General features: G+C 44.7%; 1 protein-coding gene across 1 annotated transcript in view; it reads right to left on the reverse strand.

The window, feature by feature from the left end:
* Positions 1 to 26469, reverse strand: part of Dnah14 (dynein axonemal heavy chain 14) — a 238716-nt gene that overhangs the window by 24889 nt on the left and 187358 nt on the right. Inside the window, exons 65-77 of the mRNA XM_048439562.3 lie at positions 25682 to 25822; positions 24565 to 24780; positions 21568 to 21798; positions 21173 to 21294; positions 19082 to 19326; positions 16783 to 17198; positions 16508 to 16709; positions 13383 to 13619; positions 10297 to 10382; positions 8311 to 8467; positions 6736 to 6946; positions 2481 to 2583; positions 215 to 442 (exon numbers count right to left, since the gene is read on the reverse strand). Of these exons, the coding sequence (XP_048295519.3) occupies positions 215 to 442; positions 2481 to 2583; positions 6736 to 6946; positions 8311 to 8467; positions 10297 to 10382; positions 13383 to 13619; positions 16508 to 16709; positions 16783 to 17198; positions 19082 to 19326; positions 21173 to 21294; positions 21568 to 21798; positions 24565 to 24780; positions 25682 to 25822 (2595 nt within the window). The remainder of the gene's footprint in view (positions 1 to 214; positions 443 to 2480; positions 2584 to 6735; positions 6947 to 8310; positions 8468 to 10296; positions 10383 to 13382; positions 13620 to 16507; positions 16710 to 16782; positions 17199 to 19081; positions 19327 to 21172; positions 21295 to 21567; positions 21799 to 24564; positions 24781 to 25681; positions 25823 to 26469) is intronic.

Raw genomic sequence — 26469 nt, forward strand, 5'->3', positions numbered from 1 at the left:
GTACTGAGGTTTGCTCCCCTCCATGCCCCTGGGGTTATCTGACTTGTGTATAGCGCGAGCAGTGGGTCTGCTAGTGCATCCTAGAAAGCTGACTTACAGTCCTCATTTCCTAGTTAGTTACACAGTGCATTTCTTCCCCACCAGGTGACTGCTTCACCCCATGGAGACACGTACTAGCTTAGCTCAGCTTGCGTCTCTGGTGCCCCACACTCACCTCTAAGTCTGAAGAACGGAATTTGTAAGGGGCGTTCCAGCCTAGTGTTCCATACACTTTCCTCTCGTTGATCACGGCGTTGAAAAAACAGAGGCTGAATAGAATCTTTTTCCACCATGGTCCACAGTCATTTTTACCAAATATCTCTTCTGTTACTTCTCCACTCCCGCCATATCCAAACATTTGAAGTAAATTGCTTTTCAATCCCTGGGGAGGCTGCACGGCAATCTTTAAAAGGGAGTGAAAACACCTAGTGGCTATGGATGGGAACACACCCTGGAGGGGCCCTTCCCACAGCACCAGTGACGCACGTGGCTGACAGCTGTTTCCAAGAACCACGGTCAAGTCCAAACCTACGCTATGCTTTTGCCTCTTGAACACCTCTGTAAAACGATCATTTCGGATTCTGTATCACATTCTATTCCTATATTATTTTTGAGGCGTGGTTTGAGTCTACAGCTGTGGCTGGTACAGATCTTACTACATAGATGAGGCTGGCCTTGAACTCACAGAGGTCTGTTTAATTCACATTTGAAAGACAAACCACAGCATGGGGAGGATGCCTGTTGTTGTGACCCCAGGCATAGTGTTCGGGAAGGACAGAACTTTGGAGTTTGTCAGTGGGCCACATCAGCGGTCGCTAAGTTGTGGTTAGGGAAAGGAGCTGCCAGACCCCAGCCAGGCAGCACACACAGGGAGCCAAGCCACAGGAAACAGGACATCAACTAAGCCAATAGACACAGCCAGTCACACTGAAAGAGTGAGTTGTGACTTTGCGTGACCGGGTTCTGATTGCCTTGAGAATCCAAGCTGCTGTCTGCTCTGCTGGAGTGCCTGGGATGATTAATTGCAAGGGTTTTATTATGTGCATGTGGCTGCTAGTCTGAGATAACCAGGATCTTACAATGGGTACCTGCTTCCAGAGTTTATGTGTATAAGCATTGGCAAGTGAAGAAACTTGTGTGATTCTTACGATACACAGCACATAAATACTGTGTGATTATGCAGATGCATTATATGGATGAGTATATATGTGTACATGAACCCGAGATTTCTAGATTCAAAATCAAACTTATTCCTTATGTGCAGCTCATGTCAGCTTGTGTGTTCACATCAGGGGGGCGATGCAGTGGGAGTCATATGTGCCTGTGCATGATGGGTTTCATATGTAATAAGGACATTACTAGAGCATACAGATGGCTGCCGTGGTAGCCCCTCTTCCCCTGAGTTACAGAAATAAGGATACTTTTCCTTAGAGATGTAAGTGCAGCATTTTGGGAAGGAGGAAGGTTTCTGACCATTGTTTTGTTTTGAGGCAGGCCTGGAACTCCCTATGGAATTCCTGCTTTGTCTCCCTGCCGCTAGGGTTAAAGGCGTGCACCACTATGCCAAACTTGATCGATAGACTCTTAAAGTCTAGAACTAGAGCAATAGGCCTGATCAACACAAAGGTTCTTGAAATTCTATGTCCCTCTTTTTTACTACTACCTCCCAATTTTTCCTCCTGGACACAGGAAAAAGGCCACTTGAGGTCTTGGGAAGTAAACAGGGCATCTTAAGTTACAGCAGAAAGTCTCAGATTTCTCTGCTCCAGGGCAGGGTGTTGGGAAGTGGCCCTGGGAGAAGGGAAACACTTGGGAGCAGTATTGCAGGGAGGTGTCGCTAGTTTTGGGAATCAGCCTGGCTAAGTGTGTTCTGCCCATGTCTTCATTGGTTTCTCATTGTGCAAAGTCTTTAGGCAGCTGGGCCTTTGACAGGATTGACTGAGTCTTCATAGTTGGGTTTCAGAGATCAGACATAACCCACAATTAAGGTTATTTTAGCAAATAGTTTGTTTGCCTTCTGGAGAACTTTCCAGAGAGCTAACTAACCATAAAATGTTTAAGAGGAATAGAAATAAGAAAAGGCCACATAGTTGGCTGTAGTGGCACATACTCAAGAAGCTGAGGTTGGGGGTCATTTGAGCCAGGAGTTCAAGACCAGCCTGGGCAACATAGCAAGATGGTGTCTTGAGGGGAAAAGTAGAAGGTGGGAAAGAAAAATGTATGCGTCTTGGTTTACAGCAACTGGAAGCAGAACGTCCTCTTTGAGAGGCAAGTGTTATTGAATGCAGGTCTATACACTATGGTAGCACCCGCCCCACCTCACCAAAGCTGACCTGAGCGCACCGTGAGTGCTCTTCTTGATTTAGAATAATGAGTGACGATGCTCTACAGCCAAGCAGGGCTTGCCAACCAACACTGAAACCCTGCCTGTTTGTTCTTACCTTTACACCCTTCTGAAGAATAGGAATTGGGACAGAACCATATGATTTTGAGCTCAACCAAAGCCTAAAGTCAGGGTCTAACGTCATATCTGGATTACTAAATCTGCAAAATAAAAATGTAAATATTAAAAATGTGTGCACTATCATCTTAGAGTCCGAACATTTTAATGTTGCTGTGACCTTATATATCATTTCAATGCCAGAGCTGCCACCCATCACGAGGGAGTGGGCTTTGATGGTACACACAGAACTGTATAAGAGTCATCCATTTCTATTTCCCTTAAGTAAAAAAAGTCATACTCATTGCAGAAACTTGAGAAAGCTTATAAACACAACCCATGTGAAAGCCACAGGTGGCAGTGCATGCCTCCACTTGGGAGGGAATCAGGGTTACAAGTTCAAGATCAGCCTTGTTTATACAGCTATCTCAAAAAGCCAGGGTGGGGTGGGGTGAGTTCCAGGTCAGACCTGGGACAACTGAACAGCAAAGTAAATGACAGTAGGACCTGGCTCAGTCCAATGAGTACAGGGGGACAACAGCCACATTGATAAGAAGATGTAAATGAATCAGTGGCCCAGAGAGGAGTGATCCTTTTTGTCATGGTGGCCTGCCATTACATGACTCTTTTTCTGTGTGAGGTGCTGGGGACAGAAGCAGTGAGTAAAAGGGAGCAATTAGAAAACTATTATTTGGCAAATTGGGTAGTAATTATTCAGTCACAGATTATCATGGGAAACTATTGGGGACAGTTTAATATATAGAAAAGTTCCGAAAGTTTCAGTGAGTGGCAGATACTGTAATTACACCATCAAACTCCGCATCACCAGGAACACTGTGGAGTGACATTGTGTACCTGTTGACAAGCTACACTGCAAAGGTCTAGCAATTCACCATCCTCATGTCTGCAGACAGCTGGACACTGCGCATGAGGAAGCAGCCGGCGCGCTCAGGTGGAGAACTCCAGTACGTCCAACTCTGACATTATCGCGTGGCACTGTTGTCGATGGAGCTCCTGCTCGAGACTGAGCTGCCGAAGCGTTGCCCAAACAACCAAGCCACCAAACAGACAAAACCCCAAAGCCCATCATAATACTGTAAGTTTGCTCTCTTATGACAGCAGCGTTCATCACGGCCCCGCGTGCACACAGCCTGTAGACTGCGGAGTGGGTACCGCTGCAGGGCAGTCACGACATAGGTGTCTCTCAGAGCCGTCAGAGATGGAGAGAGAGAGACAGACTGCGGAGCTCCGCCCTTCTAAGGGAGACTGAAGAGACAGACATGCAACAGAAACCACTGTGTTGGGACCTAGATGGAAGATACCCTGAGAAAGTAGCTCTGCTGATTAGACAGCCAAAGCACAGTGAGGCACTGAGGGTCAAGTGACATTGTGTCTGTAGTTAACGTCCACACAACTCAGAAAAAAAGTCTATGTAAATTAGGAGCAGTGGTAGGCTAACCACAACAATGAGAACCTCACCAGGAAAAAAGGTGAAGAGGGAGTTGTATTGTCCATGTAATGCAAATCTAAAATCACTTCTAAAATGTTTAAGTAATATTAAGTAATAATTAATAAAGTCTCTGCCGTCGAGCCTGGCAACTTGAGTGTCACCCCAGGACCCACATGCTGGAAGCAGAGAGCTGGCTTTGAAAGTTGTCTTCTGACTGCCATGTGTGCTGCAGCATGCACATACATACACATGAGCTCACATACATACGACACATGCGGCATGTGCTCATATACACAACACACACACACACTCTCACACACCCATAATAAAATTTTATAGAATAAGTAAGTCAAAAATAATAAAAAGCAAAACAACCATTGAAACAATAGAATGAAACAGAAAAATGAAAATAACCCAAATAACCTGTAATTCCACTAAATGCTTTTTCTTCTTTTGATTCTCCTTTTATTTTTAAATAAAAATATACTGTACACATTATTTCTAGCTTGGTATTTTTCCTCCTTAGTAATGTACTATGCACGTATTTATTTAGCACCTAAATTGAGGAATTTTTCTCTTTTTAATTTAATTTTATTTTATTAACATTTTTTTTCTATTTTACATACTGATCACATTTCTCCTCCCTTCTCTTGGGGCCCACATGGGCTTGAGCAAGTTGACTTAGGACCCAGCTCTTCTTCCTGCATAAAGGCTGGCGAGGTAATCCAGAATGGGGAACAGTTTCCCAAAAGCCAGCTAAATGCCAGGGACAGGTCCTGATCTTGCTGCTAGGAGCCTTACAAACAGACCAAACTACACAGCTGTCACACACATGCGTAGATTGGTCCCATGCAGGCTCCCTAACTGTTGGTCCAGAGTCCATGTTTTGTCATGAGCTCAGGTCAACTGTTTTTGTGGGATCCTCCCTCACTACCTTGACCCCTGTGGCTTGTACAATTCCTCTTCTCTTTCTTCAGGACTCCCAGAGCTCAGCCCAGTGCTTGGCTGTGGATCTCTGCATCTGCTTCCATCAGTTACTGGATATAGGTTCTATGATGACAGTTAGGGAAGTCACCAATCTGGTGACAGTAGGTGACCAGTTCAGGTACCCTCTCCACCGTTGCCGGGAGTCTTAGCTGGGGTCATCCTGTGAATTCCTGGGAGTTCCCCTGGCACCAGGTTTCTCCCTAACCCTGAACTGTCCGCTGCTACCCCCATCGAGATGTCTCTTTTGTTACTTTGCCCCTCAGTCCTGCTCCCAACCTGCCTCTGTCCCCAGTTCTCCCAACCCACTCCCTCCAGTTCCCATCCCCCACTTCCCAAGTTTACATGGAGATCTCTTCTATTTTCCCTTCCCAGGACTCTTTAAATAACCATTTAAAAATGTTATTTTTGAGACTTTCTTACAATATATTTTGACTACATCTCTTTCTTCCTTCTAACTCTTCTTGGATCCTCCTCACCTCCCTATCCACCCAGCTTCATGTTTTCTCTGTCTCTCAAAAACAAAAAAGTAAACAAAAGAAAAACAACAGAACAAAGAGCAAAGCACAACATGGCGCCGATCTCTGCTGTGCAGCTACTCCTGAGAGGACCGTTCTCCGCTAGTGGAGCACCCTCTACTCCTGAGAGGACCGTTCTCTGCCAGTGGAGCACCCTCTACTCCTGAGAGGACCGTTCTCCGCTAGTGGAGCACCCTCTACTCCTGAGAGGACCGTTCTCTGCCAGTGGAGCACCCTCTGAACACCAGTCTTCATGTGGGCGCGCTGTCTCCAGTGCCTAGGGTGGCAGTGGCAAAGAGCAGATGCCCTGCAAGTGTTTTAAATAATGCAAGATGTGGCACAAAGACTGCATCTATTTTTTTTTCCCCAAGACAAGGTTTCTCTGTAGCTTTGGAGCCTGTCCTGGAACTAGCTCTCGTAGACCAGGCTGGCCTGGAACTCACAGAGATCCACCTGCCTTTGCCCCTGAGTGCTGAGATTAAAGGCGTGGCCACCACCGCCCGGCCCAAAGTCTGCATCTTTTAATGTCATTAATACTGATTAATCTTTGCCCTCTGATCTTGGCGATTTCACAGAATGTTTTTAAACTGCCAGGAGAGTAACAGTCTGAGGGCAGCACCAGCTGTATCAGGAGAGACTTTAGAAATCGAAGTTGGGCATCACAATTAACAGAAATCTCCTTCAGAAAGCACAAGAACGACAAGACTTTCACGTCCTTGTTCCACATTTTTGGCCATATAAGCTAGAAAGACAGTAAACCACGGCAGGAGGAAAATCCTGTGGAACCTAATTGGCTTAATCAAAACATTTCTAGTTTCACCTGTGCTGACTTTCCCCTCCCTCGTCGTTACAGCAGTCGAGTTGCAGAATGCAGCAAACAAGACGACTGAGTGTGTGGACACCAAGTGAGTCAGCGCAGAGGGGAGTACAGCCTTGAAGCCACTCTGGCTGGGGAAGGTTGGCGCACAGTAAATATAGGCCATAACGGAAAATTGTCGTGGGCTGGACTTGAGGTCATGTACTTTGCTGTGTTGGAGTCATGTAAAATACTAAGAACCATGTCATAGATTATACATGAGCAAATACTAATAAGATGGAAAATACAATCTACATAGGTGTTTAAAAGGAAATAAAGAAAAGCCAGTGTGCTCTCAGGACAGCATTCAGGGCAGCGGCCCGTTCCCTAGCGGCCCAGCGCAATGCTTCCACTCGCTCTGCTGCGCACAGAAGGCATTGCTCTTTGCTGTGTGACTTTGCGTAGTGGATAATTCATCTGCTAACAGACAGACAAAGGTGTAACTTACGACTCTATGATAGTGCAGAGCCTTGGCATGAAGGATGCTGCAAGGTGGCAGTTCTGGAGGAAGACCCACTGATGCTTTTTGCCCACTGCCTTAAAAATGAGCTCTTCCGCTTTGGCTGCCTGGCCTCGGCCCAGGGAAATCATGGTCACCTGTGGGGTCGTTCCTTTTAACTCTCGTGCGAATCTCAGGAGGATATTGTTGAGGTCAATCCCTGCACGACAACATGGAGAGGTGCCCAAACCTGTAAGCTCACTTAGTTCCCTCAGCAAATGCAGTCCTGCACTTCCTGAGGGGGCGGTGGGAGACTACAGAGCCGCACAATGACTCGGGTGGGAAATGAAAGCCTACAGTTCAGAGTTTGTCTCTGCCACTTGCTGGCCTGTGATGCAGGTTTCCCAACATCTGGGAACGGTAACTGCCCATGAGCTGAGACACGACTGGCCTCTTGTCACGCCTGTCCCCACACATCCCTTTGTTCTCCAGTGACCTATGAAGCTGCTAACTCAGTTACAACATCATGTTTAAAAATCATGACACTAGATATGGTCATGGAGACTTTGTCTATAGGTTTTGGCAGCAAAAGTGAGTTAGGAAAAGTGTGTTGTCAAACCCTAGCTATCTCCTAAAGAGAGGGGTATGTCTCCTTCCCTCTCGTCTGCTGTTGACCTGAAGGCTGGCCAGCAGCTTGCTGCCATGCTGGGGGAACTTTCCAGTAAGCAGACAGCATCTTTACAGGTGTTGGGCACAGAGCCTGGTACACCACGATCTGGTGAGAAGACCTTCTGGAGGGGGAGTGCCCTGGACAAAGCCCCTGCCTGTGGAGTCCGAGTGGGGGGGACGGTGAATTCTAAAGACACGTTTGACTCGGGGAGTGTGGAGCCCTGAGGAAAACTGAAGGAGGCGCCCGTTATCCTGAGGACCCGCTGAGCGAAGGCCAGCGGCTAAGGGTGGTGTGCAGGTTAGGGGGACACAGCTCTCTTCTGACAGTCACCTTGTGCTCCTTTAAAAACAGCCACTAGAGAGCTGGCTTATTCTGAGCCAAATAGGAGTGATCATGGTTTGGGAACTGATCGATGTGACCCTGCTACACCTATTCCATCGCAGAATGGCACATGACCTTTGAAAGATCACTGCTAATGGAAATAGTTAATAAATGTAAGTGGTGAGCCCAATTTATTTTCTTTTAATGTGTTTGAAGATAGTTTCTACAAGAAAACTAGCTCTGATACATTTTTATCTTGATTCTTTTATATTTTTAGAAAGATTCATCTTTCATAAAGCTTAAAGTTGAAATCCCTTTTCAAAAATGACAGAAGGACATGAAGCTTTTAAACAGAGTATCGACACAGAATCTATTTCTCCACATTCCCTTTTTGGGGTGGAGGAGGTGGTATTTTTTCCAGGTAGGGTCAGGTAGCACAGGCTAGCGTAAAACAACTCAAAGCCGAGGATGGCCTTGAATTTATGGTCCTCTTGTCCCCACTTAATGAGCGCTGGGATTATAGGTGTGGGCCACCACCCCCAGTCTATGTGTTGTAGGAACTGCACCATTGCTCTGCTATCCAGATGGCTCACCGTAGGAGTGGATGAGGATCAGCGGAGTCTGAGCAGTGGACTCTTTGTAGGATTCTTTCAGATGAACTGTAGTCTCATGGATATATTCACTTCCCATTTTTTCAGTTATAAACTTTCTTACTGAATTCTCTAAACGATCTGGCCGAAGAACTTTAATCTGAAAAATAAAACAGAAGACAAGGTAAATTTAAAATCTACTCAGAGGACTATTCCCAATGGCAAAAATGAAATAAAAATCATTGTTCTGGCTCTAGCGAGAGTTTCCTGGTGTGTTGTTGGGGAGGTTTAACAAGTATGGGATGTCTCCATTGGTTGGTTTGGTGGTTTGAGAGAAAATGGCCCCGCAAAGGGAATGGCCTTGTTGAAGTAGCTGTGGTTTATTGGAGGAAGTACATCACTGTGGGGGTGAGCTTTGAGGTTTCCCAGGCTCAAGATACTATCCAGTGTCTCAGACTACTTCCTGTCGTCTGCCAATCAAGATATAGGACTCTCAGCTCCAGCACCATGTCTGCCTGCACACCATCATGTCCCACCACGATGATGATTCATTAAACCTCTCAACTGTAAGCAAGTCCCAATAAATGATTTCCTTTATAATAATTGCTGTGGTAATGATATCCCTTCACAGCAATAGGAACCCTTTAATCCCAGCACTCAGGAGGCAGAGGCAGGTGGATCTCTGTGAGTTGGAGACCAGCCTGGTCTACAGAGTGAGTTCCAGGATAGTTTCTAAAGCTACAGAGAAATCCGACTTGAAAAACTTAAAAAAGAAAGAAACCCTGACTTTACAGTTCCCCACTTCCCAGCTACTTTGTGTTCCTACAAAGCTCTTCCACACTCCATGAGAGAGCTTGGCTTGGGTGTACACTGTGCTCTCCACCCTGCAAAAGAACACTTTCCCTGGGTTCCTCCTGCTGCCCATGTGTAGAGCAAGAAGAATCCATATAGTTTGGAGTTGGAAGATGCAAGATAACTCAACTGAAACAGAATTAATCCTGCCATTTATAAGACAAAAATCAATGGCACAGTTTGTAAGTTCAAGTGGGACAAAATACAGGTCTGGGGAGTGCTGTGGACATGTGAGCCACATTGGACACACATACAGTACATGGGTGTATGTGCATAGAACTATAATGGGCATAGAACTTCCCTGTGAAGACTGCTTTATAGACAAACTGCTTACATGGTACATTTTTCATAATGACCATGAAATAGGTCCTGAGAAAGCTCAGCATCACTTTGTGGAAGGCAACTCTGAAGCTGTCTGAGAATGCTCTAGGCAGTCTGTTACTCCAGAGAACGCTGATTAACAAGCCCCTCTTCCTGTCTACTGACCATGGGCTGAACCCCCTCTCCCGCAAAATGAGCACAAATAAGCCTTAGAGGTCGATCATTTTAGGCATTTTGCTACCTTAACACATTTGACTAATATACACCGAATCCCATCCGGAATCTCCCAAACCCCAAACCAGATTCTAAAGCAACTGAGAAACAGGAGCTGTGTGAAATTCTGCCTTTGTAAATGTCACTGTGGTGGGTGTGAGTCAGCTATGAGTCAACCATAAGCCTTCTGGACACTGAACCAAGAGTCAGACACATTACCTATCAGCAAAATTGGGCAGCTGTTGCTTTCTCCCTAAAGGACTGGGTCTGTTCTTGTGATTTTAGCACAGAGGATAAGAGAAAACAAGTTTGCAGTCAGGGAAGATCTCAAAAGAGCAGGGAGACAATGGTGGCCCCAGGTAACTCGGGTTACCCCTCAAGGCTTCATCTTGTCTATAGAGGACGGATGGGGGGCAGCGTCACCACATGACAAAACATTAGGGTGGAGTGCAGGTCCCTCCCTCTACACTGAGGTTCAGTATGTCATAGCTTGCAGAAGTCAGCACATTTTGCTTATAAAAGTTGAATTTTGAGGGGTTCAAACTATCAATAAACTTACTTAAAATATTAGGAATCACAATATTTTGTCTTAACACATCTTACCAAAATAAGTCTTTGAAATGGAGTGAGATTTTCCCAAGGAAAACTTATAGGGTTAAACATTTCATCATTTTCATCCAGAAGTTCAGCTAGATACCATCAAGAGAAAGAGACTGGAATTAATAACCAGGCAGCTGTGCTCCTAAAATATGTTACAATATGAACTTAAGTTACGGCATTATGAAAAGAAACATGGTTGGCTAAATAAGTAGGTGTTGTTCTTAGGACTTGGGCCGTCACCATCATTCATCGTGGAGCAGACATAGGCCCAAATGATGCGGGTGAGTAGGGAGGGGTGAGGCTATGGATGGAGTGATGGAGCTGTAAGCGGGTGAGTAGGGAGGGGTGAGGCTATGGATGGAGTGATGGAGCTGTAAGCGGGTGAGTAGGGAGGGGTGAGGCTATGGATGGAGTGATGGAGCTGTAAGCGGGTGAGTAGGGAGGGGTGAGGCTATGGATGGAGTGATGGAGCTGTAAGCGGGTGAGTAGGGAGGGGTGAGGCTATGGATGGAGTGATGGAGCTGTAAGCGGGTGAGTAGGGAGGGGTGAGGCTATGGATGGAGTGATGGAGCTGTAAGCGGGTGAGTAGGGAGGGGTGAGGCTATGGATGGAGTGATGGAGCTGTAAGCGGGTGAGTAGGGAGGGGCGAGGCTATGGATGGAGTGATGGAGCTGTAAGCGGGTGAGTAGGGAGGGGTGAGGCTATGGATGGAGTGATGGAGCTGTAAGTGGGTGAGTAGGGAGGGGCGAGGCTATGGATGGAGTGATGGAGCTGTAAGTGGGTGAGTAGGGAGGGGTGAGGCTATGGATGGAGTGACGGAGTTGTAAGAGCTGAAGGAAATGAGAGGCAGGGGCCACAGGCAGGCCCTCGGCACCCGCTCTCTCAAGTGAGAACCCACAGAAGCTCAAATAGCATTGCCATGATTTTGGGAACTTACACAGTTATTTTTCATACCGACTCCTCTCTCCATGGTGACAGAGCCTTGTTTGTGGAGTGAGATGCCCTCCAGGCCTTCCTTCCAGCCGCAGCTGCTGTTGTTCCTAAGAACACTGCCTCCCTGGCATTTCCCCAGTATCTAACTTTGTATACAACTAGGGTTATAAAAAATTATTTTTTAAAAGTGTTAAAATTCTGATTTGAAAAGAACCCATGGTATGTGTAAGTTCAATCGCAAGTGATAAATTTGAAGTGGCTTGCTAAGTAAAAGATCCTCACCTTACAAGAAGGGTTAGCTGAGAGTTCCTTTACATCAAAATTGACTTTTGTCTTACATTAAAATATCATAGGGATTACAGATAGATTGGTGATAAATGCAAAAAAAATAACAGTGATCCATGAATAAAACTGTATAGGTGAAGGGGACAGCTTCTTTAGATGTAGAAAAACAAGGAGGTAGAAAAAGAGACATATCTGATGCCATAAACATCTTACTACCTGTATAGTATACATTCTATCAGCCAATAATAATGAACAGATTTAGAAAAAATATACTAATACACTAATAGTATTCTTATAAATAACCAACAAGGAGATAAGCAATTTATTTTAAAAATGAGTTAAGTATATGTATGAATAGGCAAATCAAATCATCACTAATCCTTTAAAAAGTACGTATTAATATGGCAATTGAAATGGAAGTATTTTGAACTTTTCAGGTTGGTACAAATCAAAAAAGATCAAGTCTTCTCCTAGGAAATGGGCAGGTGAACTGGAGAGATGGCTCAGTAATTACAGCACACACTCTCTTCCAGAAAGCCCCAGTTTGAATGCCAGCACCCACACATCAGGTGACTCACAAGCACCAATTAGCTTGAGCTTCAGGAACACACACTATCTCTGGCCTCTGTGGGCAACTGCACTCACATGTACAGCCTTCACATGCACACACTTAATTAAAGATAATAAAAAAAATTTAAAACACTGGGCATGCACACTGCTCGTGAAAATACATAATTTAGACTTTAAAAAAATTTTTTTTTTTTTAAAGAAATCAACCTGGCAGGGACATGTCACATGGGAATTGTTCCCTCCGACCAACATTTTCAGTTCTGGAATTCTCTTTCTGATAGAGGGGAAGTTTGAGTAAGAATATTGGTGTTACTGGACTACATTATGGTACATTATGACAAAACTCTGCAGGCAAAAATGTAGAAGAAATATGTGGTAGGAAACAAGCTAGGCTGTGTCCCAAGTTGGGGTATCATAGAGAAAAGGGCAAGAAAAATGGGGAGCAGAGTTCAAAGCAGGAAAGAAAAAAAAGGAGCGGATATGACAAAACGGCAGCCCTTAAAACTTGTTTGTGCCGCGCAGTGGTGGCGGACATCTTTAATTCCAGCACTTGGGAGGCAGAGGAAGGCAGATCACTGAGTTCAAAGCCAGCCTGGTCTACAGACTGAGTTCAGGACAGCCAGGGCTACACAGTGAAACCCTGTCTTGAAAAAACAAAAAACCCAACAAATAGAAAGATCCTGTGCAGTTCTTCCCTGGGTTTACTCTTTTTCCTTCTGTTTGTGGTCCTGGGGATTAAACCCAGGGCTTTGCCGTGTTGAGCAAGTGCTCTCCCACTGGGCTGTATGTCCAGCTCCTGTGTAACGTTTAGAACATGTCTGTTATATAAGATGAGGAACCTGTACAGACTCCCGTGGTGATATTTTGTTTATAATCTAACAAATTAAGCTTGCCTGAAGATCAGAGTGCAGAACTCAGGTTCAGAACCAGTGTGCTATAATGATATGCTGATATATTTAATGTTCCCAAAGTTCAGAACTCACACTAGTTTCTCACCTAGAACAGTGAAATTCATAAAAACCACTTCCTTGTACTGACTCAAACATGCCAACTGGACCGTATCAATGCTCTCCTTTCCATTTGTTGTGACCTGCCTTTTTTTCTCTTCCCTTTTCTAAGATAAGGTTTCTCCGTGTAGCCCTGGTTCTCCCACAGACTAGAGTAGCCTTGAATTCGAGAGATCTGCCTGCCGTTGCCTTCAAGTGCTAGGCCTGCCTCCCATGATCTACCTTTGCACACTGAAAATTGACACACGCAAACACACATTCGTCAGGGTTAGGTTAAAGCGCTCAGGCCCCTACCCTCCTGTGGTGATATCTGACTTTCCTGAGGGGAAAGCCCTTCTGGGGAGAAAGGTGTGCCCATCAGAGAGTACACAGCCTTCGCGTCCCTGAAGGCGTTCCACTGCCACTGGTTTGACAGGAGCGATTTGCAGAGAAGGGAGAAGGGTTTCATCTGGCTGCTGATGTACTGGCACTGCTTCCACCTCAGGTCCGACACCCACTGGAGATGCTCCTTTCTCCGTATTTCAAATATACCTAATAATAGAGAAGGGAAAATGGTCACAGGACAGAGGAATCCTTCACCTTCAAGCGACTCATTACAGAACAGATAACTACCAAGTATTTGTTGTTGAGCAAAGAGCCATTTCATATAAAATCAGCTGGAAGGGCTGGAGACTCAATAGGATGCTTCTCTAGCATACATGAGGCCACGAGTTCTGTTCCCAGCACCACAATAAATAGACAGCCACATTAACTAGGTAAGTTTTGTTATGTTGTTCCTTCCATAACCAAACTGGTCATTTAAACCATTTTCAGCACAGAGCTCAGTATTATGCACATCCACACGGTGTAAAGTGATCTCCAGAGCTGTTCGACACCCAGACAACTCCCCTCCTTTGCCCTCCTCCAAGCTCCTGGTGGCCAACTTTCTATTTTGTTTCAGTGAGCTGTTTTCTTCAGATGCCTTGTGGGTGTATCTTTGTGACTGTCTTATCTCATTCAAGTGTCTTTAAGGCTAAACCATGCTGTAATATGTAATGGGATTTCCTTTTAAATTCCATTCCAATTGCATTCATGTCAAATTTTGTTTATCGACTGGTAGACATTTGGCTGCATACACCTGTCGGCTACTGTAAATGCACGGCTATGTCTTATGCACTATGTCTTCCAATTTTTTAGATGTATGCTTGGACTGGGACTGTTGAATCATTTATTTGTTATATCTTTAATGTTTTGAGGAAATGTCTTTCCATTTTCCATATTTACAATTCTAGCAGGAGCACATAAAAGTCAAAGAGATCACTGTCAAGAACACATTGTGTGTCTGGCTTTTTAGTGTGGGCCCTGAAAATCTGAACTTAGTTCCTCATGGCTGCACAGAAGGCACTTCTTCAGCTGAGTCCTCTCCCTGGCCCTCTGATAGGACTTTTCATAGTTTCAGGTCTTACATATAATTCTTTAACCCATTTAGACTTAATATTTATATTTGATACAAATAAAGGTCCAACTTCATTCTTTTATATATGCTTATCCAGTTTTCCCAATACATGTATTGATTATTTGAACACAAATATAAGCATTAACTTATGGTTCCTGGGTCCACATCCTGCATCCTGCAGCAACATCCTGCATCCTGAACCCAATTCTGCAACTTGGACCCACATCCTACAACCTGGACCCATATTCTACATCTTGGACCCACCTTCTGCATTCTAGACCCCCATCCTGCATTCTGGACCCCCATCCTGCATCCTGGACCCCCATCCTGCATCCTGGACCCCCATCCTGCATCCTGGACCCCCATCCTGCATCTTGGGCCCCCATCCTGCATCCTGGACCCCATTCTGCATCCTGAACCTCATCCAGCATCCTGGACCCCATCCTACATCTGGGACCACCTTATTCTATGCCATTGAATTTTTTAGAAAAAGATTTATTTTCATTTTAAAAGTATATGTATGTGTGCACACATGCATTTGAGAAGAGTTGCTCACAGAGGCCAGAAGAGGACATCAGAGCTTCTTGAGCTAGTTAGCTGCAGGTGGTTGTGAGCTGCCTGCTGTGGGTGCTGGGAACCAAACTTGGGCCCTCTTCAAGAGCAATATACGCTCTTAACCAATGAGCTCTTTCTAGCCCCCACTTACCTGTTTTTATGTGACTATAATCTATTCAATAGCAGGACAGTTTCTAACATGTTTTGAAATGAGAAAATATGAGACATCCACTTTGGTGCTCCTTTAAAAAGCATTTCTCGAGGTAGAAACTTATTTTGCGGATCTGAGATCTTTCTGTTTTAGATGTTTATTTTTTAAAATGTTTGATGTGTGTGTGTGTGTGTGTGTGTGTGTGTGTGTGTGTGTGTGTATGTGTGTGGGGTGTCTACCTGCATGAGGATATGTGCTTGTGTGTGCAGGTGCTGGCAAGCATGGTCTCCATGGAACTGGAGCTATAGGCAGTTGTGAGCTGCCTGATGTGGACACTAGGAACTGAACTTGAGTCCTCTGCAAGAGTATATGCTCTTAACTGTTGAGTCATGTCTGCAATCCTGAGATCTTCCTGTTTTTATTCATTTAGAGTCAGACATTTTCCTTTAGCGTTATTTTTGCTACATCACAGGGCTTAAAGGATTCAGTCATTAAGTGACTGTCCTGTGTGTTTCAGATAAGTGTGTGTCTCACTGCTTTATTGCTGCGAAGAGATACTGTGACCAAGCCAACTCATAAAATAAAACATTTAATTAGGGGCTTGCTTACAGTTTTAGCGGGTTAGTGCATGGTCATCATGGAAGGAAGTAGACAGGCATGGAGATGGAGCAGTAGCTTTATATCCTGACTACCAGGCAGAGAGACAGACACTGAGCCTGGCATGGGTTTTTGAAACCCCAAAGCCCACCCTGAGTGTCACGGCTCATCCAACAAAGCCACACCTCCAAATCCTTCCCAAACAATTCCACCGAGGACCAACATTCAAACATATGAGCCTCTGGGCACCGTCTTCATTCAGACCACCAGATAGGCATGCTTTGTGGCTCAAGTTTTCAGTAACAAGAGTAGAAACACTGTGCATGAAGCGGCCTGATGGCATTGTAACCAATGTGTGTGTCCCTCTTCACCACCACTAGATAGCCTGCCTCACCTGGCCTACCATAATTTAACTGGCTGTGATTTATTTATTCATTTCACTCACTCAAAAATGACTTGGGAGGATCACGAGTTCTAGGCTAACCTGACTGTGTAGTGAAATGTTTTCTCACAGACAAACACATGAAGAATCTGATGTCTGTGTGTTCACACGTTAGTGAGGCCGACATGGAATCTGACCTTAAATGCAGAAGTAAATCTCAAAATCTTTTCGTATTTTACAAGGAAACAGATTTCAGTGTTTGTTTTTAAATCATATCCAGAGAAATTATTTTTACTTACTATTCAGTCGATGCTTGGATAGTAGCATATCTTTAATATTTATCAAAATGCCAGAATATAAAAAGATGTTCCATTCTTCCTCTGGTAGAAATCCCATGTCATTGGCCACCAGAGCGTCGCTGGCATTCTCTCTCATGATAGTGGTGCAAAGCCGGAAGGAGAAGCAGAGTTTATGCTCATTAAACAGAGCTGAAGAGACCACCTACAGAAACCACAACCGTTACCCGAGCCCGAGAGGCAGGGCTGGGAAAGCTCGTGGTATAAGGACGGCTTACCCTAAACACGTTCCTCGTCAGCACATCGATTGCTTGTTTAGTATTGTTGGTCAAGGAATTTCTTCCACTTTCCAGATTCTGTTGATTTGAGACGCTCATCTCACTGACTTTTTCCTGAGCTGTTTCGTCCGTTTGCCAGTCGGGCTTTTGTTCTTTGGTTTTGGAAACTGTAGAGAAAACGAATACCTGCCGGAACCACTCCAGGGAGAACTGGTACATGTACTCCACCTGCGTGAGGCTGGCCAGCACGAAGTAGAGCAGGGCGCCCCGTGTGGCTATGGGGAGGTAGTTCTTGCGAGTTGCTCCAATTTCACGTTCTGCTTTCTCTGTTTCTTTGATTCGTTTGGAAATTTCGTTTGAAGTCATTTTGGATTTTCTTAGAGTTTCTACGATTTCTTCATCATCTAATACACTTCCTAAAAATGAACAAAACATGAATTGAATCAAAAACCTTTGAAATGGGAAGTAGCTGTTTCCAGCTCTGGGCTCTGCAAGAGTTTTTTATTGTGGCTTCTTGTCGGTTTTAATTGTAAAGCAGAGTTGGAAGTTTTATTAAGAAATTTTAATTTAGACTAAAACATTAGACTTAGGAGAAAAAGAGGAGCCTAGAAAAAGTAAGGCTGACTCAAGTGTGGGCATAGACTCCAGGGAAGGGTCACTCAGATAGTTTTGAAATGATTAATATTTCTTTTTTAAAAAATAATTTATCTATTCCTATTTTATGTACATTGTGTCTTGCTGCACTTATTCTGTGCGAGGGGTGTCAGATCTTCGAGTTATAGACAGTTGTGAGCTGCCCTCCCACTGGATACACCCCCTTTTTGTCTCTCATTAAAAAACAAACTGGCTTCTAAGGGATAACAATAAAATAAAATATAAACATGTTACAATAGAAACAGAAACAATACAAGCAGAAAGAAAAGAAAGAGCCCAAGAAAAGGCACACACAAAAAAGAGAAAGACACAGTGAGCGATCCACTCATTTATACACTCAGGAATTCCACAAAAACACAAAACTGGAAGCCATAATATATTTGTGAAGGATCTTTAGGGTAAATAAAAAGAAAGAAGAGAAAAACCTCATGACATTATGAGACACAAAATGTTGTAGCTGTTCTTACTACTATTCATAAGTTTTGTTTTTAAATTTTATTTTTATTTTACATGTATGATGCTTTGCCTGCATGTATGTCTGTGTACCACATGGGGCACCAGATCCCTTGGGACTGGAGTCACAGATGGCTGTGAGCTGCCAGGGCAGTGCCGGGAACCAAACCCAGACCCTTTAAAGAGCAGCCAGTGCTCCTCTCTTCAGGTCGTCTCTCCAGCCTCCTGGTGATACCGGGCTTTTACTCCAGGCCCTGACTTCTAGACAAACAGTACCAGCAGTGAATAGTAAAAGTAAATCCACCTGGGTGTGGTGCTGCCAGATTCCAATCCCAGGACTCTGGCACCTAAGGCACAAGAAATGCCCCCTCGGGGCCAGCCTGGGCTACTTAGAAAGGCCCTTCTTTTTTAAAAAAAAGCCGAACAGAGAAGCCAATAGAAGCCAGAGCCTGTCTGTGAAGTTCAGGGTCAGTTAAGTGTGTACAGTGCTCACTGATATTTATATTAAAAAGAGAAATAAGTGCAATAAGTTTATAGAGAATTTCTGTATGTAATCGTGAGAACTAATGTATTTGAGAAACAATGCTTCCTAATGAGACACAAATTAAAACATGAAGCCCATTTAGAGTCAGATAAACTGTTTTGTCGTAGTTGATTTAGGTGCAGTTATATCAGCGTGACTCAGGAGGAGGTTAGCATAAACTTATGTTTATTGCTATAAAAATATTCTTACTTATCTTCCAGGAGGAGGAAAACAATTTTGACTTCTTTTTCCATAGATACCATATTTTAATGTGATATTTAAGAGTCATGTGATTGTTTCTCTGTAAAAGGTCCTTTAGGATCAACACTTGGTGACCTGGTGTCTGGTCAGTGCTGCATTAAGTAGACAGAAGATGCCTGTCGTATGAACATAGCACTGGGAGGGGTCAATCAGTCCTCGAGGTTTGCTTAAAATTTTAGGAGCAGTGTTTGTTGGTCAAATGGGTATAGAAAGAGCTAAGCAAACATGGACACTGAGGAATATCAAAATTTACAATGTGAAATTTAGGAATGGGTGGGACTCACCCTTTCCCACTGGTTATCTGGTAGTAATAGAACCTTGGCATTCTTGGTACTAGTTCAGAAAATAACCTTATGTTTTTTTCTTCTTTCATTTAAGTCTCCCGGTCACACTCAGTATCTTCCTCACCTTCAGTTTTCTGGAGTAAGGTCAATGTTTTATCCTCCAGCTCCTCCAGAGTTATAGCATCAAGGGAAATGCTCTCCAACAACTGGGCACGCTGGTTTTCCAGATGAGGAACTTCGTGACTTACTACTGTAGATAAGAGCTGATCTTGCAAGCCTTGGAATGTTACCGTGAAGTTGATAATAGTAACGAAGTTATAAACTGACGGAAGAAAGTGGGGGTTGTCTAGTTCTGTAGACAAGTACAGCCTAAGAGTGAGAAGGACACCAGTTATTCAAAGAATGGCAGAAGAATGAATGACATGATACCAAATGTTTAAATACTATAAACTGTATTTTTCTGGAAGTGAAGATTCATTTTTCAGTTTTGTGCTCAGTACATGCCTCTGGTTTATACTATGTGAACAAGTCTGTGTTTAATACTTTAAAACTACCATGAATTATATCCTTACTAGATTTAGGCCTAAGGCCAGGGTAAACACAAATGATCATAGAGTTTTGATACCACTACATCATTGTAAAGAATGCTCTCCATGGCCGATGGTGTAAGGCAATGGGGTTTGGAGTTAGTAGACTTTCTGGTGGAAAGGCAGCCAGGGTTGGCAGGGCTGGAAGGGTGGTTGTGGTTTAGAGCAGGCAGTGAGAAAGAATGAGATTCCAGGTCTTGTTTTTATAGCCACTAAAAAGAGCAGGGCCATGTTCACTCCACTTTTAAAAGGTGAAGCTGAGGCTTGGTCAGAGAGAGTAGAGATCTGTCTCCAAGTCTCTTTTAAGACAGCATCCCCTCCCCACCCTCTGAGAGCCATCTTTTCTGGGAATCAGTTGGCCACCGTTACTATGACTCCCCTGGCTCTGCCCACAAAGAGACAAAGCTCTCACACAGCCCATAGGCTTCCCCAGGAGCTGTGTTCTGTGGCCGTCAAATGTTCCCACAAAATAACCCCTCATGAAGTTGCCTGGAGGGAGGCGGTGGCTTCCTACAGGAAACTCCGATTCTGGGCAGCTGAGAGAACAGAGAAGCCTGCCAGGCGGTCTGGGGACAGGGACTTCAAAAATGAGCAGTTCTGATTCTTGTCCTTGGCTAGAAGCCAGGGTGGCCTTGGTTCTCACAACACTTCTGTCCTGGCCGGGGACCAGAAACATCAGGGCCATTAAATCCTGTTCTGGCTCCTTGCTTCTTTCTTAAAGTTTACCGAGGCACGTGAACCCCCTGTGATGGGGTGGGTGGGTGACCTAGATGAGCCCCCCTGTTCTTGTTATCTGAGAACTCTGCTTGAGTCCTGTCTCTTGTGTCTCACCCAGAAACCCAGAATAAATCTCTCTCCAAAAATCACCCTCGCTGTTTCCCACACAATTTGTCTTGAATTCTGTTTGAATTCAAGAGACAAAGGACCTCTGAGTCCACTCGCCCCAGTGACTTTGGTGGACTGGATGTCAACTGTCGAGGAGCCCAGTCCTCCATGAGCTCATCTGAAGTGAAGAAGTCTTCGTTGTTAAGGATTCCATTTTCCCTCAAGTGCTTCTACCTCCCTGGGCAAAATTTTCTTGTTCTGAATTTTAAATATGAATTTATATGTGCGTGTCTACAGACTGACTTTCTTCAAATGCTCTCCACCTTACTTTCTGAGGCAGCATCTGTCAGTTGGCGAGGATGACAGACCACTGGACTCTAGGGATCGGCTCGTCTCTGCCCTCCCCGAGCTGACTACAGGGGTATGTCACCCTCTACACATGTGTGTTCCGGACCCGGGTGCTCATGCTTGCATAGCAAGCACTGGCTGAGCCGCCACTCGCGGCTTGGTTTTTGTTTTGTAAAGTGGCCAAAGTTTATCATGTCTGTGTGGTGTTGGTCAAGGGGTTTAAATCAAAGTCCTCTGGACTGAGTGGGGGCCACAGCCACCATCAGATACAGGCTGACAACATGGTTCAAACTCACTCTCTGAAAATGGGTGACAGCCACAACCCATGAAACCCAAATGGAATGACCATGATACAACTGCTCTTTTTCCTCAAGATCCCCCTCATCAGGACGATGTGATGTTCCTTATCTTAAAAACTAAAACACAGGACTGGATTTGACTCTGAGAGACATCACCTGAAATTTTCACTGTATTCAATCTCAACATCATCGATTCTGATGTAATATTGCCCTCTTTTCTGGCAAATATCCTTCTTTAGAATTGCCATCAACCTGGGAGGGAATGTTTCAGGGGCGTGCTGAAAAAGTCCAACAGACACAAATAAAAAATCATCTTAAATAAATCAGTTGAAAAGACATAGTTGATACCATCAGAGAAAGACAGGTGTAAGAGCGCTAAGCTATGTGCATGTGTGCACATATATAGTACACACATGTAAATGTAATTATGTATACATTTGTTTGACAAAGATCCTGGACACTTAAAACTTCTCCCTTTATGTTCATTGCACATGACAAGGATGCGATAGAAAGAAGAGAAAGAAGGAATCAGGAGATGTCGTCCAAAATACCTGCAAGAGGACACAGGCTCCCACTTGCATGGCGCTTTTAATAATTTGTGGGTAATTGCTGTCTTTAGCAGAAATCTCTTGCAGCTGGGGCCCTTCCATCTGACGGATCCAGTGGAGTGCTTGCTTGTGTGGGTCGATCACCAGTGGCCACTGCTGGGTACTCTTCATCAAGATGGCATTTTCAGTTGAGTGCTGGCCGAGAGGCAGCCCTTGATTATGCCATCGGCGGATCTGGGATGGAAACACTAGCTCAGAAACTTCTACACAGCCCTAGGTCCTGTAAAGGGGTCACAAAGGATCTTAAACAATCATTGCTTTAGACAAACAATCCTTGAAAGGAATAAGGGAACAAACAATTTTTAAAAAGTTGGATTTTTGTTCCGAGTGACTTAAGACACTGTGGAAACAGAGCAAACAGCCAGGGATTGGTTTCCAGGACTCTCAGGCTCTAGACACATAGGAAACACAGTCAGGCAGAGCCGTGGGAACTAACAGCAGTGACTACCGCACGCCCACCACCTCTCAAGCACATGTATTCATTACCTCATTAAAAAACTACCCACACTACAGTTTCTCAGATGGAGAAGCTGAAAGTCCAGTGATGTACCTGCAGCCACACTAGCAGAACCAGGTGCACATCTCGGACTCAGCTCAGGCTAGCTCTGCCTTGATGAGCCCCCCCACTCTTTTCAGGGCCCCATCTTTCCCCCCATTTCTGTCTCCCCGTTGTCTTAGAAGTCGGTGGAGCCTGAGGAGGTGAGGGAAGGCAGAGGATACCAGGGACACTCCCAGCCAAAGGAGTGGGGCTTCTCTGGGAGAACCTGTGGAGACTTTCAGTTCTAGATGAAAGAAAGGGTCTTTCTCGTGTGGGTGGGTCAGCCTACGAGGAACTGCGTGCTGCTGAGTTCTGCATGATGGGAATATAAAAGAATAACAAGGAACCTGAGAAGAGACTTAAGTGTTCCTGTTGTTGGGTGGAGATGACTGCCTGTTACCTATCAGCCTGGACCATCTCCGTCGATAACATTCAACTACTTTTCTAGCTTGAAGTTCCAGAGTCTTCCACAGTCCTATAAAAGAATAGCATGGCACCTGACAGTGGTGATGCATGCCTTTAATCCCAGCACTCGGGAGGCAGAGGCAGGTGGATCTCTGTGAGTCTGAGGCCAGTGTGGCCTACAAAAGCTAGTTCCAGGACAGGCTCCAAAGCTGCAGAGAAACCTTGTCTCAAAAAACCAAACCAAAAAAAAAAAAAAAAAAAGCATGGTAGGTTGCTCACAGCAACAATCTGCTCTCGGCTATGACAAAACCCCTGGACCAAGGTGACTTATGGGAGGAAGAGCTTGGTGACCATTATGCATCCATATGGGGGGTGGGCATGGCAGTAAGCAGCGGGCCTGGTGGCTGGAACAGGAAGCTGGAGAGAAAACTGGAGTAGCAAAGCCCTTTCCCCTCAGAGCATGCTCTAGTGATGACTTCCTGCAGCAAGGCTGCCCCTCTACACTTCTCCAAAACCTGCAACCAACTAGGGACTCGGTATTTAAATACATGAGCCCGTGGAGGACATTTCATTCAAACTACTTCAATAGGGTATCTGTTTCCTCTGTAGTTTTTACTTTTGAAATGTGTGTTTAACTGGGCTGAGCAGGGAAGAGGAGAGAGGGGAAGGATTGCACGAGCCAAGAAGGTCAAGGTCATCACAAGGGAAACCACAGAATCAACTTACCTGGGCTCATAAGGGATCATAGAGGCAGAACCATCAACCAAGGAGCCTGCGTGAGACTGGCCTAGGCCTTCTACATATGTGTGATAGTTAGGTAGCTTGGTCTACTTTTGGGTCTCCTAATAGCGGGAGCAGGCCTGTCCCTAATACTTGGGCTGTCTTTTGGGAACCTATTCTTTATACTGGGTTGCCTTGCCCAGTCTTACTACAGGGGAGGAGCTTAGTCCTTCCTCAGGTTGATGTGCTATGCTGACATGATACATTGACATCCGTGGGAAGCCTGCCCCTTTCTGAACAGAAACAGAGAAGGGGTGGATTGGGGGGACGGAGGGGTGGTGGGGGAAAGGAATGGGATGAGAGGAGGGGGGACTGATGTCAGGATGTAAAATGAGAGAATAAATTAAAAAATGTTTGCTTAATATTTGAAGTCATGTTATCAATAGACAAGTTTAGAATTATTAATATAGTTCTGGAGAATGAAACCCATTCCTGGTGCACGGTAAGCTGTGATGTTAGTACTCCTTTCTGGGCCTTGGAGACTGGTTCATCTTCATTTGTCATCTGTGGGACATTTTCTGCCTTTTAAAAAGTCCCCAGTCTTAATGTTTTAGATGTGGTCTTTCTAAATAACACGTGGCTTCTGTTCTGGGCTTTGGTGTAAACTATTATGTGCTCTTACAATTTTAGACTTTTAATTGGAGCATTGAGTTTATACACATCTAATGCAGTCAATGATGTGTTTAGATGGTTAGTCATTGGGAAATGGAGAAGCTATTTCCTTCTGAAACCTCATAGGTTGTAAGGTTCATTTAACTAACCTAAAATGATGAGGATTAAATAGTAGAAGGCATTTATCTTTTTTTAATCCTTTAAACATTCACAAAGGACTTATATAAATGGACAATAGATATCTATTGGAAAGTATAGGTCTGTGCTTTCGGCTGTGGCTACAAATGCACCCATGGTTCAATAACTATACTAATTTTGTTACTGAAGGGAGTTTGAGAGAGAGAAAGTGGCTAGACTCATTATGACAGGCTGTTAGGATTACAATGGGAAAAAGAATATTTTGTGGATTTTATTAGAGAATGAGAAACAGGAGAGATATGACAAATAGAGGCGTTCATTCTACAAGTTAAAAAAGAAAGAATAAAAGGCTTCAGTATTTTCACTTGTCACAGCAATTTAGGGAAAACATCCACGCCCAACACACCCTCCCGCAAACCAACCACCAACAAAGGTCTCTTAACTGGATAATAGAATTACGTTACTACCTCATTTTTTTCTGCCATCACTTCCATTAAGGAAAAATTGGATGACAAGGAAATCTTGTATTGAGCGCAGAAGCCCTCCCATTTCTGCATCACCGGCTGGCGGAACTCTGGCGTTAAGGCTCCGCTGTAGGCAATGCAGGCGGAGGAAAGGAGTATGTCACCGCAGATGGCTTTCAGCTTCTTGTCTATTTCCTTGATTGTTTCTTGCCATCGAATCTAAATGTTAAAAGAAAAATCAGTTTATTGAGTTGATAATTACTTAAATATTTATGTGTTATGTGTGTGGTGTATATTTGTGTGTGCATGCATACACTGGGCATCTTCCTCTAGTGTTCTCCACACCTTATTTGACTATTTTGGCTGTGTGTGTGCGCGCGCGAGCATGCGTGTGTATGCCACAGGTGCAGGCCTACAGTGGAAAGTAGAGGAGGACCTTAGCTGTCCTGTTCCATCACTCTTTACCAATATTCCCTTGAGAAAGGGTCTCTCACTGAACCTGGTTAGACTGATGGCCAAAACACCCTCAGCAATAGTCCTGTCTCTGTCCCTCACAGTACTGGGGTTACATGCCTGCACAACAGCCATGCCCAGCTTTTTATGTGGTTGTTGGGGACCTGAACTTAGATTCTCATGCTCACCCAGCAGTGTTCTTACCACTTAGCAACCTCCCTAGCCTACTCCTATTGCTATTATTTATTTATTTATTTAATTTTCTGGAGACAAGGTCACTGAACCTGGAGCTCACCAACTGGGGCTATCCTAGCTGGCCAGCAAGCTCCCAGGACCCGCTGGTTTCTTCCCTTCAGCCCTGGGGGACTGATATAGTTTTAAATGGGTGCTGAGGACCCAAACTCAGTTCCTTAACCTGCATTCTTCCAGGCTGCGGGGGGGGGGGGGGGACCTCACAATGTGGCCACTGAAAGACCCCGCCCCCATCAGAGAGAAACGTGCTGCTGTCTTCTTAGCAACAGGAGAGAAGAGCCCTGACTAACAAGCAGACAGGATTCCTCTGCTTTTCTGGATCTTTCTGGGCAGTGGAGTACAGATTAACAGGAGTGAAGGGCAAGCGGATTCCAGAGAACTAGGAAAGGAGATCAGAAGCTAAGGGAGGCCGTGCCTTCTCGTCTTCCAGGACAGTGAGCAGGACTGAGGCACACTGCAGCCGCTTGGTGGCCAGCTTCTTCCGGTAAGCTAGCTGTTGCTTCTCAGCAACAACATCTTTGTAGGAGGTGTGTAAAAAATGTAAATGTTCTTCAATCTGAAAGACAATAAACTCATCATTGAGAAAAATGTCTCAGTTTACACTTGTCTTAGCGCGTAACTACTTCCCTTTCATGGCCTAGAAAAGCTCCCCACATAGGCTACGTGATTGAGATGTACGCGCAGAAGCAAGCAGGTCTCTGAGCCCTGAGGTGCTGTGTGAGATGCCACCTGCTTTCTGCAGAAGCCCTTCCTGCAGTCCTAAGTATGGGTAGAGTCATCACTTTCTAATTCACTATTCACAAGGATAACTCTATGCCATAACTAAATTATTCTCTAAAGAAAATGGCTGAGGGCTGGACATGTGGCTCAGCTGGTGGCATGCTTGCCATGCTGCAAGGCTATCTGGGATTAATCTTCAGTGTTGTGTAAAACCAGATGCATCTGCACACGCCTACACTCGGGAGCTAGAGGACTGAGGGTCCTAAGTTCAGGGTCATCTTAGGCTTCTGTTTCCAAAATAAAGAAATAGAAGAAAGAAAATGGCTGAACTTTTCCCACTCCAAAATGCCGAGCAGATCTGAGGAATAAACGAGTCAGGGTGGAAGGATGAAGTAAGTCTGAGAAGGTCCCTCGGTTACCTACAGGAAACACACTGATGTTAAGATTTACGTATGAAATATTCTGCACAGGCCCATGTGCTGA

Source organism: Myodes glareolus, chromosome 5, assembly GCF_982192425.1.
Source record: "Myodes glareolus chromosome 5, mMyoGla1.1, whole genome shotgun sequence".
NCBI lineage: Eukaryota > Metazoa > Chordata > Mammalia > Rodentia > Cricetidae > Myodes > Myodes glareolus.